The sequence below is a fragment of the Charadrius vociferus genome, unplaced genomic scaffold (assembly GCF_000708025.1).
Source record: "Charadrius vociferus isolate BGI_N301 unplaced genomic scaffold, ASM70802v2 scaffold822, whole genome shotgun sequence".
In the NCBI taxonomy this organism is placed as follows: domain Eukaryota; kingdom Metazoa; phylum Chordata; class Aves; order Charadriiformes; family Charadriidae; genus Charadrius; species Charadrius vociferus.
In genome coordinates, this window is record NW_009647481.1 from 254,577 (window position 1) to 267,476 (window position 12,900).

The following is a 12,900-nucleotide window of genomic DNA, read 5'->3' on the forward strand; positions in this document are numbered from 1 at the left end:
CAGACCTCTGTGGGAAGCCCTTCCACATGGGTTGTTTCTGGTGGCTGTGACCTGGGAGACACCAGTGGTGTGGCCAACTGCTTCAGCAGTCCAAGTGTGGAGAGGATGACGCATCTTGCTGATGGCAGTCTATGGGATCAAACCGTACATGGGCAGACCCAGAGGGAGACCATGACCTGGAAGGGTGGTGGGTAGGACACAGACTGTGTCACAGCAGACCCAGAGAAGACGATGACCTGGAAGGGTAGTGGGTAGGACACAGACCATGTCGTGGCAGACCTAGGGGACACAATGACCTGGAAGGGTGGTGGTTAGCAGGGCTTGCTTGGGCTTCCCACCTGGCTACTCAACACCCATGCAGGGCACCTGGGAGAGGGATGGGCTCCACTACGCACCCAAAAACCGGGCAGCTCCGTCAGCACTGGTGGCATGTGGGGAGACCTGTGCTCTCCTGGGTTTGCTGGGAGGGAGCTTGGGATGCATTCATTCTCTCAGCAGCTGCCAGCAGGAGCATCCCAGTGCTGTTGCTGCCTGGACACCTTGGTGTGGCTCCAAAGGGGCATAGGTAGGTGAAGTTCATCACGTGGGGGCTCTCTTCTCCCACAGATTCAGGTCCCCACACCGTTGCATGCTGTCTTGGACCTGGCTTTGTCAGGACACGCAGGCTGGGGTGCAGAGTGAGGTGCCCCAGCAAGACTCTGCAGCCAAATCGCTAAACTGCCTGCCTTTCGATGGAGAGATAACTCAGGCGCCTCCAGGCCCTTGGTTCATTATCTCGCCTGTATGTTCATTAATCAACAATTCTTATGTAAACAGACACATCCCCAACCCTCTGCTTCCCATCACCCTAGCAACAGCACAGCAGAGCCGACCCTCCTCTTTGGATGTGCTCTGGGTTCCCACCTGCTCCGCAGCCCTGCCTGTAACTTTTTGCCTGCTCCCTTTGCTCCCACACCTTTTCCTCCCACGGAGCTTGAATGATCAAGTCTTTGGGCTCCTCTTGCCCAGCGTTGCATCCTGGACCTCCTCATCTCCAGCAGCTGCTAGGGCAAAGAGCGGGGAAGCAGCAGCGTGATGGGGACTGGAATTGACTGCTGCCCTCCCCGGCCAATGCATGGCCAGGACCTGGTGAAGACAGTCCGTGAGGATGAGTGCTGGCTATAGGCATCATGGCAAGGGCCAGCCAGACCCACTGCAATGCTGCAAAAGCCAAAGCTGGGCTCACACAGTGTTGTGGGTCACACGGGGGGTGGGCAGCCATCCACCCCAGGGTCCGGCTGAGCTGCACAGGGTGCAGTGTGGACCAGAGTAGGGAGAGACAATGGGTGTCTGGGGGGACGTTTAGAGATGTCTGCCCTCTTCCAGTCCAGATGGTCTCCCTGGGAAGCTCTCACAACGCAATGAACATAGATCCTCTCCTGCCGACCTCATCAGGACCCTCTGCCAGGGCAAGAACAAGTCCCGGAGCTCCCTGAGGTTCCAGCCAGAGGAGTGTGCTGCAGGCAGGGGACCGCTGCCTCCCAGGGGCTGCCCCACAGCAGGACAGCCCTGGTGTGGAGGAGAAAATCCCTGCATGGAAGCAGGGGGAGCCCAAGTCATTCAAGGTTGAAGAGAAATGTTAAAGACAGCAGGAAAAGCAAACATTAGTGGTAGCCATGCGGCTAAGGGGAATAGGAAGGGCTTTTACAAATATATCAAGGGGAAAAGGAAATACTGGAGAGTCAAGACAAAGTAGGCCCATTAATAAATGAGGAAGGATATTAAATTAATGATGATTCTCAAATGGCTGAGTTAGTGAACTACTTATTGAGATCTGCCTTTAACAAGAACAACAAGGGAAAGTGGCTGAGACAATCAGAAAGCAACGAAGGATGCTGAAATTGTCCTAGATGGAGCAAGGGGAAGGGGACCACTGGGCTACGTGCCCCGGATGGCAAGTGCCCAGAGCTGAGTAACTCTAGCAGAGCCCACCCCATCCATGTCTTCTCCACAGGGGCAGAGGGAATGAGCTCCGTGAAGGGCTGTGGTGTCTGGAGCAGATCAATGCTTGCCAAAAGGCCCAGAGCAAATAAAGGGTCTGGAGGGAGCATGGCTCCTTGCCTTGGAGCGGGACAGGACCACGGTGGACCTGGAAAGGAGACTCCCAAGAGACCCAGGTGCTGCCCAGGCTCAGAAGGGCAGTCCATGCTGCACAGATCCAGCAGACTGAGTTGGGAGGCTCGGGGACTGCTGGGGGATAGCAAATACAGAGCCTGTATTTAAAAAGGAGGCGTAAGAGGTCCAGCTAGCTGGGCCCAAGTCCTCTTAGTTCATTAAAGTTTGTCCTTGTAAAATAAGAGTCTGCCACTGACCTGCCTCTGTTTATCCTCCCATTTAATTTGCACTGAATCAACTAGTGACTGTTCAGCCCAAGGTTGCTCCTGTGCCCAGCTCTCCTCCTCTGAGAGGAAAAGCTCTGGGAGGGAGATTTTCCGCCCGTCTGGGAAGCCTGAGAAATCCCCAAAGACCCCTCAGCTCCTGCTGGCTGGAAAGGGCTGGTTAGACCCCCAGGATCAAATCAAAGCAGCATCGACCCCTGCTCCTGCGTCCCTTGGGCTCTGTGGGAGCCAGAGCAGCTCCGTGCCCTGGGATGTGTCCGCTGGCGGAGGAGAAGGAGCTGATACAGCTTGAGTGATGGCTGGAAACAATGTCCCACACGTGGGACGTGTCCCTGTATATGTGGTATATGTCCCATACACAGCGAAAAGTGTATAGTGTCCACCTGGGGAGCCTAGGCTGGGTCCTGCAGGATGGGATGGGATGGGATGGGGACATGTCCCTCACCAGGGTTGGGCAGAGATGTGGGGCAGGACTCCTCAGAGCTGGGGTCTCAGCACAGCCCATTCAGCACCTCTTGCCCCTGCCTGGACAAGAGATGGGATGGGATGGGATGGGATGGGATGGGGACATGTCCCTCACCAGGGTTGGGCAGAGATGTGGGGCAGGACTCCTCAGAGCTGGGGTCTCAGCACAGCCCATTCAGCACCTCTTGCCCCTGCCTGGACAAGATGCTGGGCTAGTAAAAGCACCCAGGGGCTGCCCAGGGTGGGCATGCTCAGGGATGAAGAGTGGCCCGTCTCTTTTCCCATCACACTGGGAGCCAGGGCTGCATCGTAGTGGTGCCCATCCTCGGCCAGCCGGGAGCATGCAGCCCATGGTTACGCCATCTGACAAAGGGGTCTGTGGGGGACAATGTCCGGGAAACGAGGGCCCTTGTCAATGTTTTATGGGCCCAGGCATCCCCAGGGTGTGTTTACGGGGCAGTAAATTAAAGCACTCAGCCAAGTGACATTTGTGTTCTGCAAATGCGATTATTATGCATGATTAGCAGCCAAGTGCACTGAAAAACCCACACTCACAGTGCGCGGGAGCGGGACGCTTGCCTGGCCTGCCTGCAGCTCCTCGCTCCGGAGATGCACCCCCAGGAAGGCACCTTCTCCCTGGAAAAGCTTCTTCTCCCAGGGGACAGAACACAAAAATGAGCCCTATGTTGGCACGGGCATGGACACCAGCACCACCACCCTGCCCCTTGGCTGGGCGCCCCCAGCCCAGTTGAGGACAGACTGCTCCAGCCGAGGAGTTAAAAGATTTTCTTTCCAGCTGCTGACCCGACTTTCCAGAGGAATGCATCCAAACCCACTTTTTAGCTTTAATTATTTATCTGTAACCAATTTGGCAGGAAAACCAATTAAACGAGTGGGTGATTAATGACCTGCTGATTTGCACAGGTACCTAATTTAAATGTCTATATAATATATAAGCACATTTTGGAGATGCTTCAATGGCTTGGTTCAGTCCCTAGCTGCTCGGACGTGTGTGCAGATGGTGTTGGGAGCATCACTCCTTGGTGAGCCAGTGCCACCACTGTGCTGGAGCATCTTGTGCCTCCCGTCAGCTCTAGGACAATGAGGGGGGCTGTTTGCCCCAGGGATTCCCCCATGCTTGCTCCGTAGCCAGAGCTGTGCTCGCCAAGTGTCTCCCTTGCCAGTATTTCTCACAGGGGAAGGTCTGACCCAGATGGGAAGGAGCCACCAGGACAGAGGAGGGTGTCATCTCCTGGGCAAAGTGCCCTGTGCCTGAGCCAGGGAAAGACAGGCTGGAGCGGCTACCTAGCACAGGCTGGAGCTGATGTCAGACTGGTCCCTTGGCCCACAGGATGCCAGTCAGGGGCTTTTGCAACTTGGACCAGCTCTCACACCTCAGCTGGACACAGATTTTGGTTGTCACTAATGGGTGTGCACAGCAGAGCCAGCCAAGCTCTTCCCTCCTGGTCTGCATGGCTCAGAGCATCTCTGTTCTCCCCCAAATGATCCATCCTTCCTACCCTTTGACTGTGTTACATCCAGGCATTCTCTGCGAGGCCGACAGGTCTGTACTCAGACTAGGTGGCATCCCAACAAGTGGCCTGGTGCCACCGGACTGAGAACATGCCTATGCAACTCCTTACAGCCCTCAACCCTGGCTTCCAGAAGGACAGATGCTCTGTGGATGGACAGCAGGACCTCTGGTTTCTCCAAGGCTCCTCCCCACTGCAGCCTGGGGCTGGGGCCAGTCAGAGCCAAGGCCAAGGGTTGTCAGATCCCGAAGCCTCCCCATGTCTCTGCAAAGCAGGGCCGTGAGACACCTTGGGGATGCAGACAGGGGGATGCACCTCATGGTAACTGGGAGGAGCAGGGAATGGGACCATTGTTGAGACAGAAATGGTAAATCCATTAATCTTTAGAAATACAATTCACCGTGCAAAACAGAAAAGGAAAAGAGACACCTCATTTGTTATCAGGTGCATTGTGAGAGTCAGGTTCTTTAATTATCTCACCAAATTCTACAGCCCATTCATCAAGTTGCCACCACCAACCTGCCGAGATTACCACCCACAGACCATCTGGGGAGCTGCAGAGGGAGCCGAGGCGCTGCCGGCCCCCGGGGAACGTACACACGCTGCAGCACAGGCATGCACGCTGCTGGGGCTGCTCCTCGCCCTCTGGACCCCCCCCTCAGGGCAGTGCCCTGTGGGGTGCCGTGATAGAGCAGCCCCTCTCCCTGCCTGGGAATTCAGCTCCCCAGAAGCACTGGGCGACCCAGCACCGCCCAGCATGTTGTCCGCTACATGGAAAGATGGCAACCAGTCCAGGGATGCAGCAGCATCCCCAGGGGAGAGGCTGGGGAGGTGGGTCATTGGGAGTGATGTCCTGTGCTCCAGGGTCTTAGTAATTGCTGTGGGCTGAGGGAATCATCTCCCAGCCTGGGGCAGAGCCTGGGATGTGCATGTGCTCAGGCTGGTACAGCTGCAAGTCCCTTACAGCTCCTGCTGCTTGAGTTTGTCTTTGTCTAAGCTATGGATGAAGATTCACCTGTTTCCTACTGGGCTCCTGGAGTCCTGCAGCTCTCCGTTGGGGTGTCAGCCCCAAGCTGGCACCATTGAAGTCCTCTCCAATGCACCAGCAGTCACCTGGGTGTGCACATAGGAGCATGACAAAGGCACAAATGCAACCGGGGTATATATTGCTTCATCTTGGCTGACCTCCTTGGGAAGTCCCTTCAGGGATGTCTGGTGGCTTGGAGCTGTCTGCTGCAGGGATGGAAGGGACTACAGGAGGGGGAAGGATGAGCCCAGTCACCTGCTTTAGTTGTCTATTAAATCTGCCACGCTGAATACAAATGGCCAAAAGAAGAAGCCATGTCAGGGGTTGGGCAGGAGCGGGGCTCTGCAATGGAGACAGCCCCAGCTCCTGTCTCAGCAGAGCCAGGGAACCGGGATTGATGGCAAATACCCGCCGTGCACAACAAGGCTTGCAGGCTCCCAGGTGTTGGGAAACCATTGGTTTGCTCTGGCACAGCAGCATCCCAGGCCTGGCTCAGCATCCCCTGCCACGGGCACAGTGCTGGCAGACCTGGGCAGGACTTCTGTGCCTCAGCTCCTGCTGTCCTTCCTGGCTGGAAGCTGCTCAGACAGAGGGTGAGGGCTCCTGCCCAGCTTGGGCAGCTACCTGTGGGTCAGGAGGGGGTGCTGGTGGGATGGACACAGGGGAGCAGAGGATGGTCACAGCAGCAGGCTCATGAGCAAGAAAGATGGAAAGGAAAGGGACTTGCTGAGAGACTGGAGATGTCTCCGGGATACTGCACCCACCATCAAAAGGAGTCTGCATTTTTTTTAGAAGAGCAGAGATTGCTGGGCACCGATAGGAGATGTCTGCCTGGATAAATTCTCCGTTTGAATAAAGCCAGAAAGGCATGAGGTGGCTGCACCCCACCTTGCCCCTAGAGCCCCACTCGGAGCCCGCTCTCCCTGAGCAGGACTGCTCCTCCTCCACCCTCCACTACTGTCCTCCAGAAACCCTGGGGGCCGAGGAGCACCCCAGCTCCTGGCGGCTGAGGAGCCGAAGGGAGCTGGTCTGGGAGTCCCGTGGAGGGCTGGAGCAGGCTCCTGGCCTCCCGCCACCATCCCCCAAACCTCCTGTGAGGAAAACCGGTTCCGGCCCATCTGGAGTCCAGATCGGCTCCGGTGAGTAATAAGGGAGTGGGAGGGAAGGCAGACGTCTCCCTGCTCTCCCTGGCAGCGTGGAGGAGAGAACAGACTATCCTGGGAGCGCAGATGTGGTGGCACCGCGCGTTGCGTGGGGTGCACTTAACCCTGCCGTGGCTGGGACGAGCAGGGAAGAGGTGGCCATGATGCCCAGACTTCAGCCTTCATCTCCCATCACTTTTCTGTGAGGGCAGGGAGAAGACCTCTCACCCTGGGCACCCCAGGAGAGGCCACGGTGATGGCCACCAGGCACAGTGCACAGTCCCCCGGGCCAGGCGACCTCCCATGCCCACAGCCCATGGGCTGCGGCTCTGCGGTTGCTCTTTAGCTCAAGCTGCGTCTGGGGACAAGAGAGGTAAAAAGCATTGCGGATGCCCTCAGCAAACACTTCCTTCAGTGTGAAATCTTGAGCAGAAGCAGCCTCGCAAAGTCCATGAGCAGCCAGCACGAGGAGAGATGTTTAAGCAGCGCTGTCACTGAAATCACCTCCTTTTTCCCCAAGGCGCCAAGTGAGTTTATTTTAAGGCCTGACAGAAAGCCAAGCTTCCCCTGGGTGCGGCAAGCACACAGCGGCCGTGCCAGGTTCCAGCAGCATGGGGACCCTGGAGCAGGAACAGGATGCTGCCCCTTCGAGATGTTGGGGCACCTCAGCCCTCCATCAGCATCGCTTGCTCCAGGGCAGTGTCCTCCAACCATGGCTGACAAAGACCTCACCACATGGCATTTTCAACTCAGACAGGTCCTCGCACGGCCCCGGGGCTGTGATGTCCCGAGCGGGATGGCCATATCCAAGCACAGTCTCCTCTGGTCTGGGATAGAGAGGCAGCACGATGCAGAAGCCAAGTGTCTTTTTGCTATGAATGTTTGTTCCTTTCTCTTCTTCTTTTTTGGTCAAATGAAAACATTTCTGCAGGGAATGACTGTGACTGATTACATTTGTCAGGGTTTTTATCAAGCAATTGAAAGAGCTGGAGATTTTTGGAAACCAAATAAGTGAAATATTTTGGCTGGTCAAAATTGTTTCCAGTAAAAATCCTCAGAAAACGCGGAGAGAAACCGTTGTAGAAAATTTGCAGTGCAAATTAAAATGTGTTTTTCCAAGGGAAAACAGCTATGGGGAAAATAAATTTCTGAGCACTGTTGCTGGAAGGCTGCTCTGTGCCAAAAACGTCGCCCCATGAGAGCACCCAGGGCAGAATCCATGGGTGCTCATCCCTGGGAGCGTGGTGCCAGCCCAGGGGCAGCGAGTCTTGCTTTTGGCCTCACTTAACTGGAGAATGGCTGCACGGATTTTGCTCACATTTTCCCAAAAATGTCACCTTTAGGCCACAGCGAAAGTAAGAGGATTTCAGGCTGAACGTGCTGCACCTGGCAGAAGTGGTCTCCCATGCACAGGGGCTGGCAGGGGACTGGGTGGAGGGGACGTGGTGAGGCCACCCTTGGGCTGACCCACTGCTGATGTTGCAGGAAAGCTCAGGAGATGCCTTAAGAAGGGAATTTACAGAAGCTGGGATGCTGAAGGGATCCCTCTAAAAAAGTCCTAAGAAAGTCCAAGGGGAGGGATGGGCAGGGAAGGATGCCGGCAGGGAAAACATGTTCACACCCTCTCTTGCCCTTTTTGTCTTAGAGACTGGAGCCCTTTCTCTAACTGCCAGGCTCCCCCAATGGATTTGTGGCCTGAAAAGGGAGAGGGCATCCCCTTCTCCAGGCAGGACCTCTGCCAGGGCTGTCCCTGGGGCTGCAAACAGGTCTCCTGCAAAAACAGAGCCTTTTACCAGAAAAAAAAACCAAAACAAAAACAACAGAAAACTCCCTGCTCTTGGATCCCGGTGTGGTTGCTGGGGCTTCAGCAGGGACTGGTGCTGGGGGAAACCTGGCACAGCGAGGCTGGGTGGCTGTGTCATGCCCTGGGGAACACGTGCCACCCTGCCATGGGGCTATAAAGTTCCAGCTGCACCTCATCTTGGATGTCCAGAAAATACGGGGCAGCTGAACAGGGTTAAAGTATTCGGCGGAGTCAGGCTTGAGCCGGTGGGAGATGAATACAGAGCAGGAGGCAGCACGAAGGAGCTGGGGGCAGAGTTTGCAGCCTTGCCGAGCCCCTTGTGGGCTGTGGTTCGGGACCTCTGCAGCCGTCCCGCATTTCCCATTGCTCCATATGCTGTCCCGGCAGCTTTGTGGTCACGAGGAGTCTCCTCCTCTTTAAACCCTCTGCATCCCCGGCATGGTACAGTATGGTCTGATCCCTGACCCCAGAGCAGGCTAAGCTCTCTGCTGAATGAGCTGAGCTCCCGGGTTAAAAATAGCTCATGACCATGCAAATCACTGGCGAGATATTAATGCGGATGCAAATAGGCCCTGGCAAAGCTGGCAGAGACACCCTGCCGAACCATTCTTACCTTGAATTTGCAATATACAGGCTTTTAATACCTGCTGCTGGGGGTAATTTGTTAGGCTGGGTGGCAGAGAAAGCCGCAAGAGCAGTGAGGAGCTGTGGATTCCCTACAGATCACCACTGCCCTGGGCTCAGCTGGTGGTTTGGGAAGCTCCCGTGGGGCAAAGGGAAGGAGTTGGGTGCGGGGAGGGATGATCACCCTTCCCAGTGTTGGTTCTTGTTGGTGCTGGTGGTCCTGGCTAGCCTGAAACCACCAGCATGGTGATAGATAAATAAGAGCCCTGCGGCACTGCACATTGCAGGGTCCACCGTCATGGCCCCCAGGGGCGATTTGACACCCCCCTCCCAAAAAATGCCAGCTCAGGAGTGGGCAAGGCAGCTGTTTTGAGCAAGCTGGGCTCTACACCCCTGAAACGCCTCAGCAGCCTGCGCCCCTGAGAAAAAGCCATTTGCCATCTCTGTTGAAACGCTGTGCATGTCAGATGTACTGCTCCTGCGGGCACAGCAATAGTCAAGAAGAGCCAGAGCACTCCACGGGCAGAGAGAGTCATGTGAAAAATGCTCTTGTTCCCTCTTAAGATGCTTGGAAGCAGCCTGAGGGCTTTAGCACTGTGCCGCTTTGGTTTAAGTTTCTCTAATGAGGTTTGCCTTCTATTACTGTCAGGGAACATTTTTCATTGTTGAAGCCACTGTAAATGCAAAGCCTTAAAAATGAGTTTCCATTTCAGATCTGACAGCTCAGCTGCTAATGTAAAATAGAGAAAAACCACAGATCAGGCTGCCTTTTAGCGCAATTAGCCCTCCAAATGGAGCAATTTACATTGGCACACTTGTGTATCTTCCTGCAGAAGAGAAAAAAAAAAAAACCACCCTCATTACTTAAGCTCAGACCTTTATGAGCAGAAATGAGGGGAAGGGAGAAAAAAACACACAGAGGACCAGAGCTCTGGGATGTGCACTGCCGGCCTCGTGCTGCCACGCTGCTCGCTGCGTGCTGACGTGCCAGAGAGCCGCTGGGTTTGTCAATGAGCACCGGGCTGGCTTTACACGTGGTGCCTGCCTCCCCCGCTGTGCTCCCCGGTGTGCTTTTGCCGGTGCCTCTCCCGACACATGTGCTCGTCACAGTGCCGTTGGCACGTCCCCCTCAGCACCCGCGGCGCGCAAGGGTGGGTGCAGTGCGCCGGGGCTTGTCAGCGCGCGGGAACGCAGGCGTTCCCCATGCCAAATGCTCCGACGTCACTGCACTGCCAGGAGGGTTTACACATTAGAGGCTCTCATCAATTTTTCAGTCCCTGCAAAAGCCCGCGGCGCTCCGATGCCATTGCCCTTTCCGTCATGCATGAGGGGGGACCTGCAACATGGGCACCGTGGACTGTGGTGCGGGTTCTCCCGAAACGCACTCCTGGAGGAGCTGCCACTTGCTTGTCAACACCTGCCCGGCTTGCAACCTTGCTCCCCTCACCAGCTCTGCGCCTGCGTCCTTAATATCCACTGAAGGCTACGGCCCCGCAGTCCCAGTCGCTCTCAGAATGAAACAAGGGTCCTTCGAGGTCTCGGTGCACTGATTCACACGATGCTCTCGCCTCCTCCTCCCCTCCCTGCTCCATCCGTCCAGCTAATGACACCAGAGCGGCTCTGTCTCAAAGGTCTGCGTGCAACCCCTCGCCACCGAAGGGAAAGCAGACCTTGAGACACCACCCAGCCGCAGCCAATTCCAGCGGCCCCTTCACGCGTTTATTAATTCCATTTGCAAGGACAAAATCCAGCTGCCTCAGTTGTAGGAGGAAGGCAGGACACTGGCGGGGAAGCCTGTCCTCGCAGTGGGCAGGGGACAGACCCTCCTCACAGGCAGAGATGGGGATGAGCTGGAGATGGCTCAGTGGTGCCACACGGGTGGGATGTGCCACGGCTCCAGGCGGCGATAAATCAGCATTAGCTGAGCAGCTTAGGAGCTGCTTTGAACTCAGGGACCGCCTGGCTGTGGTGGGGGTGCTCTCTGCCTGCCTGCCCTGCAGAGAAGGAGCCTGAGCCTGGCATCCTGCAGCCCAGCGCAGTCACCAAGCCTGGGACTCCGGCCTTTCTTTTCCATCTGACTGTCTGACCTCTCTTCCCAGGCATCCTGTGCCCAAATCCATTGCTGTTCTCACTCCTCCAGCCCCCAGCACGGGGTTTTGATCCACGGGTCTCTGTGCAGAGCTGGCTGGGGTTGCAGTAGCCCTCCCTGTGTGAGAGCAGGCTGTGAGGCTGCGGACCCTGGAAGGATCAGCCCCTCGGATCGGGAATTTCAGTATCTCCTAGCAGGGCTGCAATGGCCTAGGGGCTCTCCCCAAACCCCCTGTGTTCCCTTTGGGGAGAGAGGAGACGGGCTTGTGCCTCAGCTGCTGGGGTGCACGGAGGGGCGGAGGAAGGATGGGTGACAGCTCATAAGCAAGGAGAAGTAATGTCAGAGGTCTGCACCGATCCCTTTGGCCATCAAAACTGTTTCGCAACCCCAAAATGATCCTGTCAAGTTGACACCACAAACCCATGTTGACTGGTGCTGGTTACGCTGCCTTCCTCTGGCTCGTCTGTAATCCAGCCCTGTACAAGCCACTCCGTGGCACTGCCCGGGATGGATGTCAGGCCGACCTTTTCAAACACCAGCGTGACACCGGCCTGCCTCCACTCACCCGAAACCTCCCCACCACTCATCCGCTCATGGAGCAGCAGTATGGCAGAGCTCCACATTCAGCTCTTTCTGACCTCCCTGCTCCATATCCTCCACCTCTGTCACATCCCACCAGCAGAAAGCGCCTCCTCACATCACCCAGCCGAACCCCTGTGGGAGGGTATGGCGGGTCCTGAGCCACCCCGGCTGAACATCCCCCAGCCCCGTGGCTGATGCTGGATGTGCGGGATGCCGCAGGTGTCCAAACGCCATTTCCCATTGTCTCCCACAGTTGTTTTGTCACTTCGCAAGGTTGGAAATGATCGGCTTCCCGTTCCCGCGATTGCTGTGTATTGCTGCTTTCATTCTCTACAGCTGGTTTCACTTTTGTCTAACGCCGCCCGCTTTTCTTAACAGGCCTCTGCTCTCCTGATTGAGGGATTGTCTCTTCGGGTAGCTGGTAAAAGTATTCTTCACAGCTTGGAATTATGATTCAAATTTTTCAGATTAAATGTTCTCTTCCAGCTGATTCAGCTCATAATTGTTTTCAGCTTTGTGGAACTGGTCCGCTCGATGCTGCAGGCATGTTCAGCGCTTGGGCGGGGGGGGCTCGATTTGAGCCATGCCATGGTCACTCGCACCTAAGCAACCACTGCTTTTTAGCTCAGAGATCAATTCGTCTTTATCAGCTGAGATCGGTCTGGTACAGGCTTCCTTATGCTGCATGAAACTTTTTTGTTTTTATTGAGGATATTGATTCATGAATCCGCGGCCCCTATGGATACCAGCAAGTGTGAGATGCTTGCAGGACACTAAATTTTAAGTACTTTCACGCTGTCCCTTCCCCTACCGTTCAAGAAGCGTTTAAGCAGTGGTTCGCTCAGCTTCTGGCACTCCCGCCTTCGCTGCCTGGTGCACCCTGGTCTGCTGGGTGCAGCTGGGTGCTCTGGTCCCTGCACTCAGTGGGGTCCAGCTGGCCAAAAGCAGGGGGGGAGAAAGGTGCATCACCCAGCTGGGACTGAGGGTAGGCTGGCTGCGGTCCCGTGGCATCACCAGCCCTTGGGAGAACCGTGTTTCTGCCTGCACCCTTGTTGTCTTGGGAAGGTGGGTGCCACAAGGCTTGACCAGCCCTGCCTGCTGTGCTGCCCCTGGGGGCTTTCAGCTGTAGGATTGTGTGGGTCCGTCCGGCAACGCTGATGCTGTCTGGCAGGTAGGAACACCCCAAAACCCAGGGAGAGGGACTTGGCAGCTGGTGCCACGTCCTGAACCTGGTGTTTGAGGATTGTGCCTGCACAG

The 12,900-nt window shown here is 56.0% G+C and overlaps 1 protein-coding gene across 1 annotated transcript in view; it reads left to right on the forward strand.

Annotated features, from left to right (window-relative positions):
- Positions 1-6,270: 6,270 nt before the first annotated feature.
- Positions 6,271-12,900, forward strand: part of PCDH1 (protocadherin 1) — a 131,560-nt gene continuing 124,930 nt past the window's right edge. The window contains exon 1 of the mRNA XM_009880745.1: positions 6,271-6,541. Within this exon, the coding sequence (XP_009879047.1) occupies positions 6,271-6,541 (271 nt within the window). The remainder of the gene's footprint in view (positions 6,542-12,900) is intronic.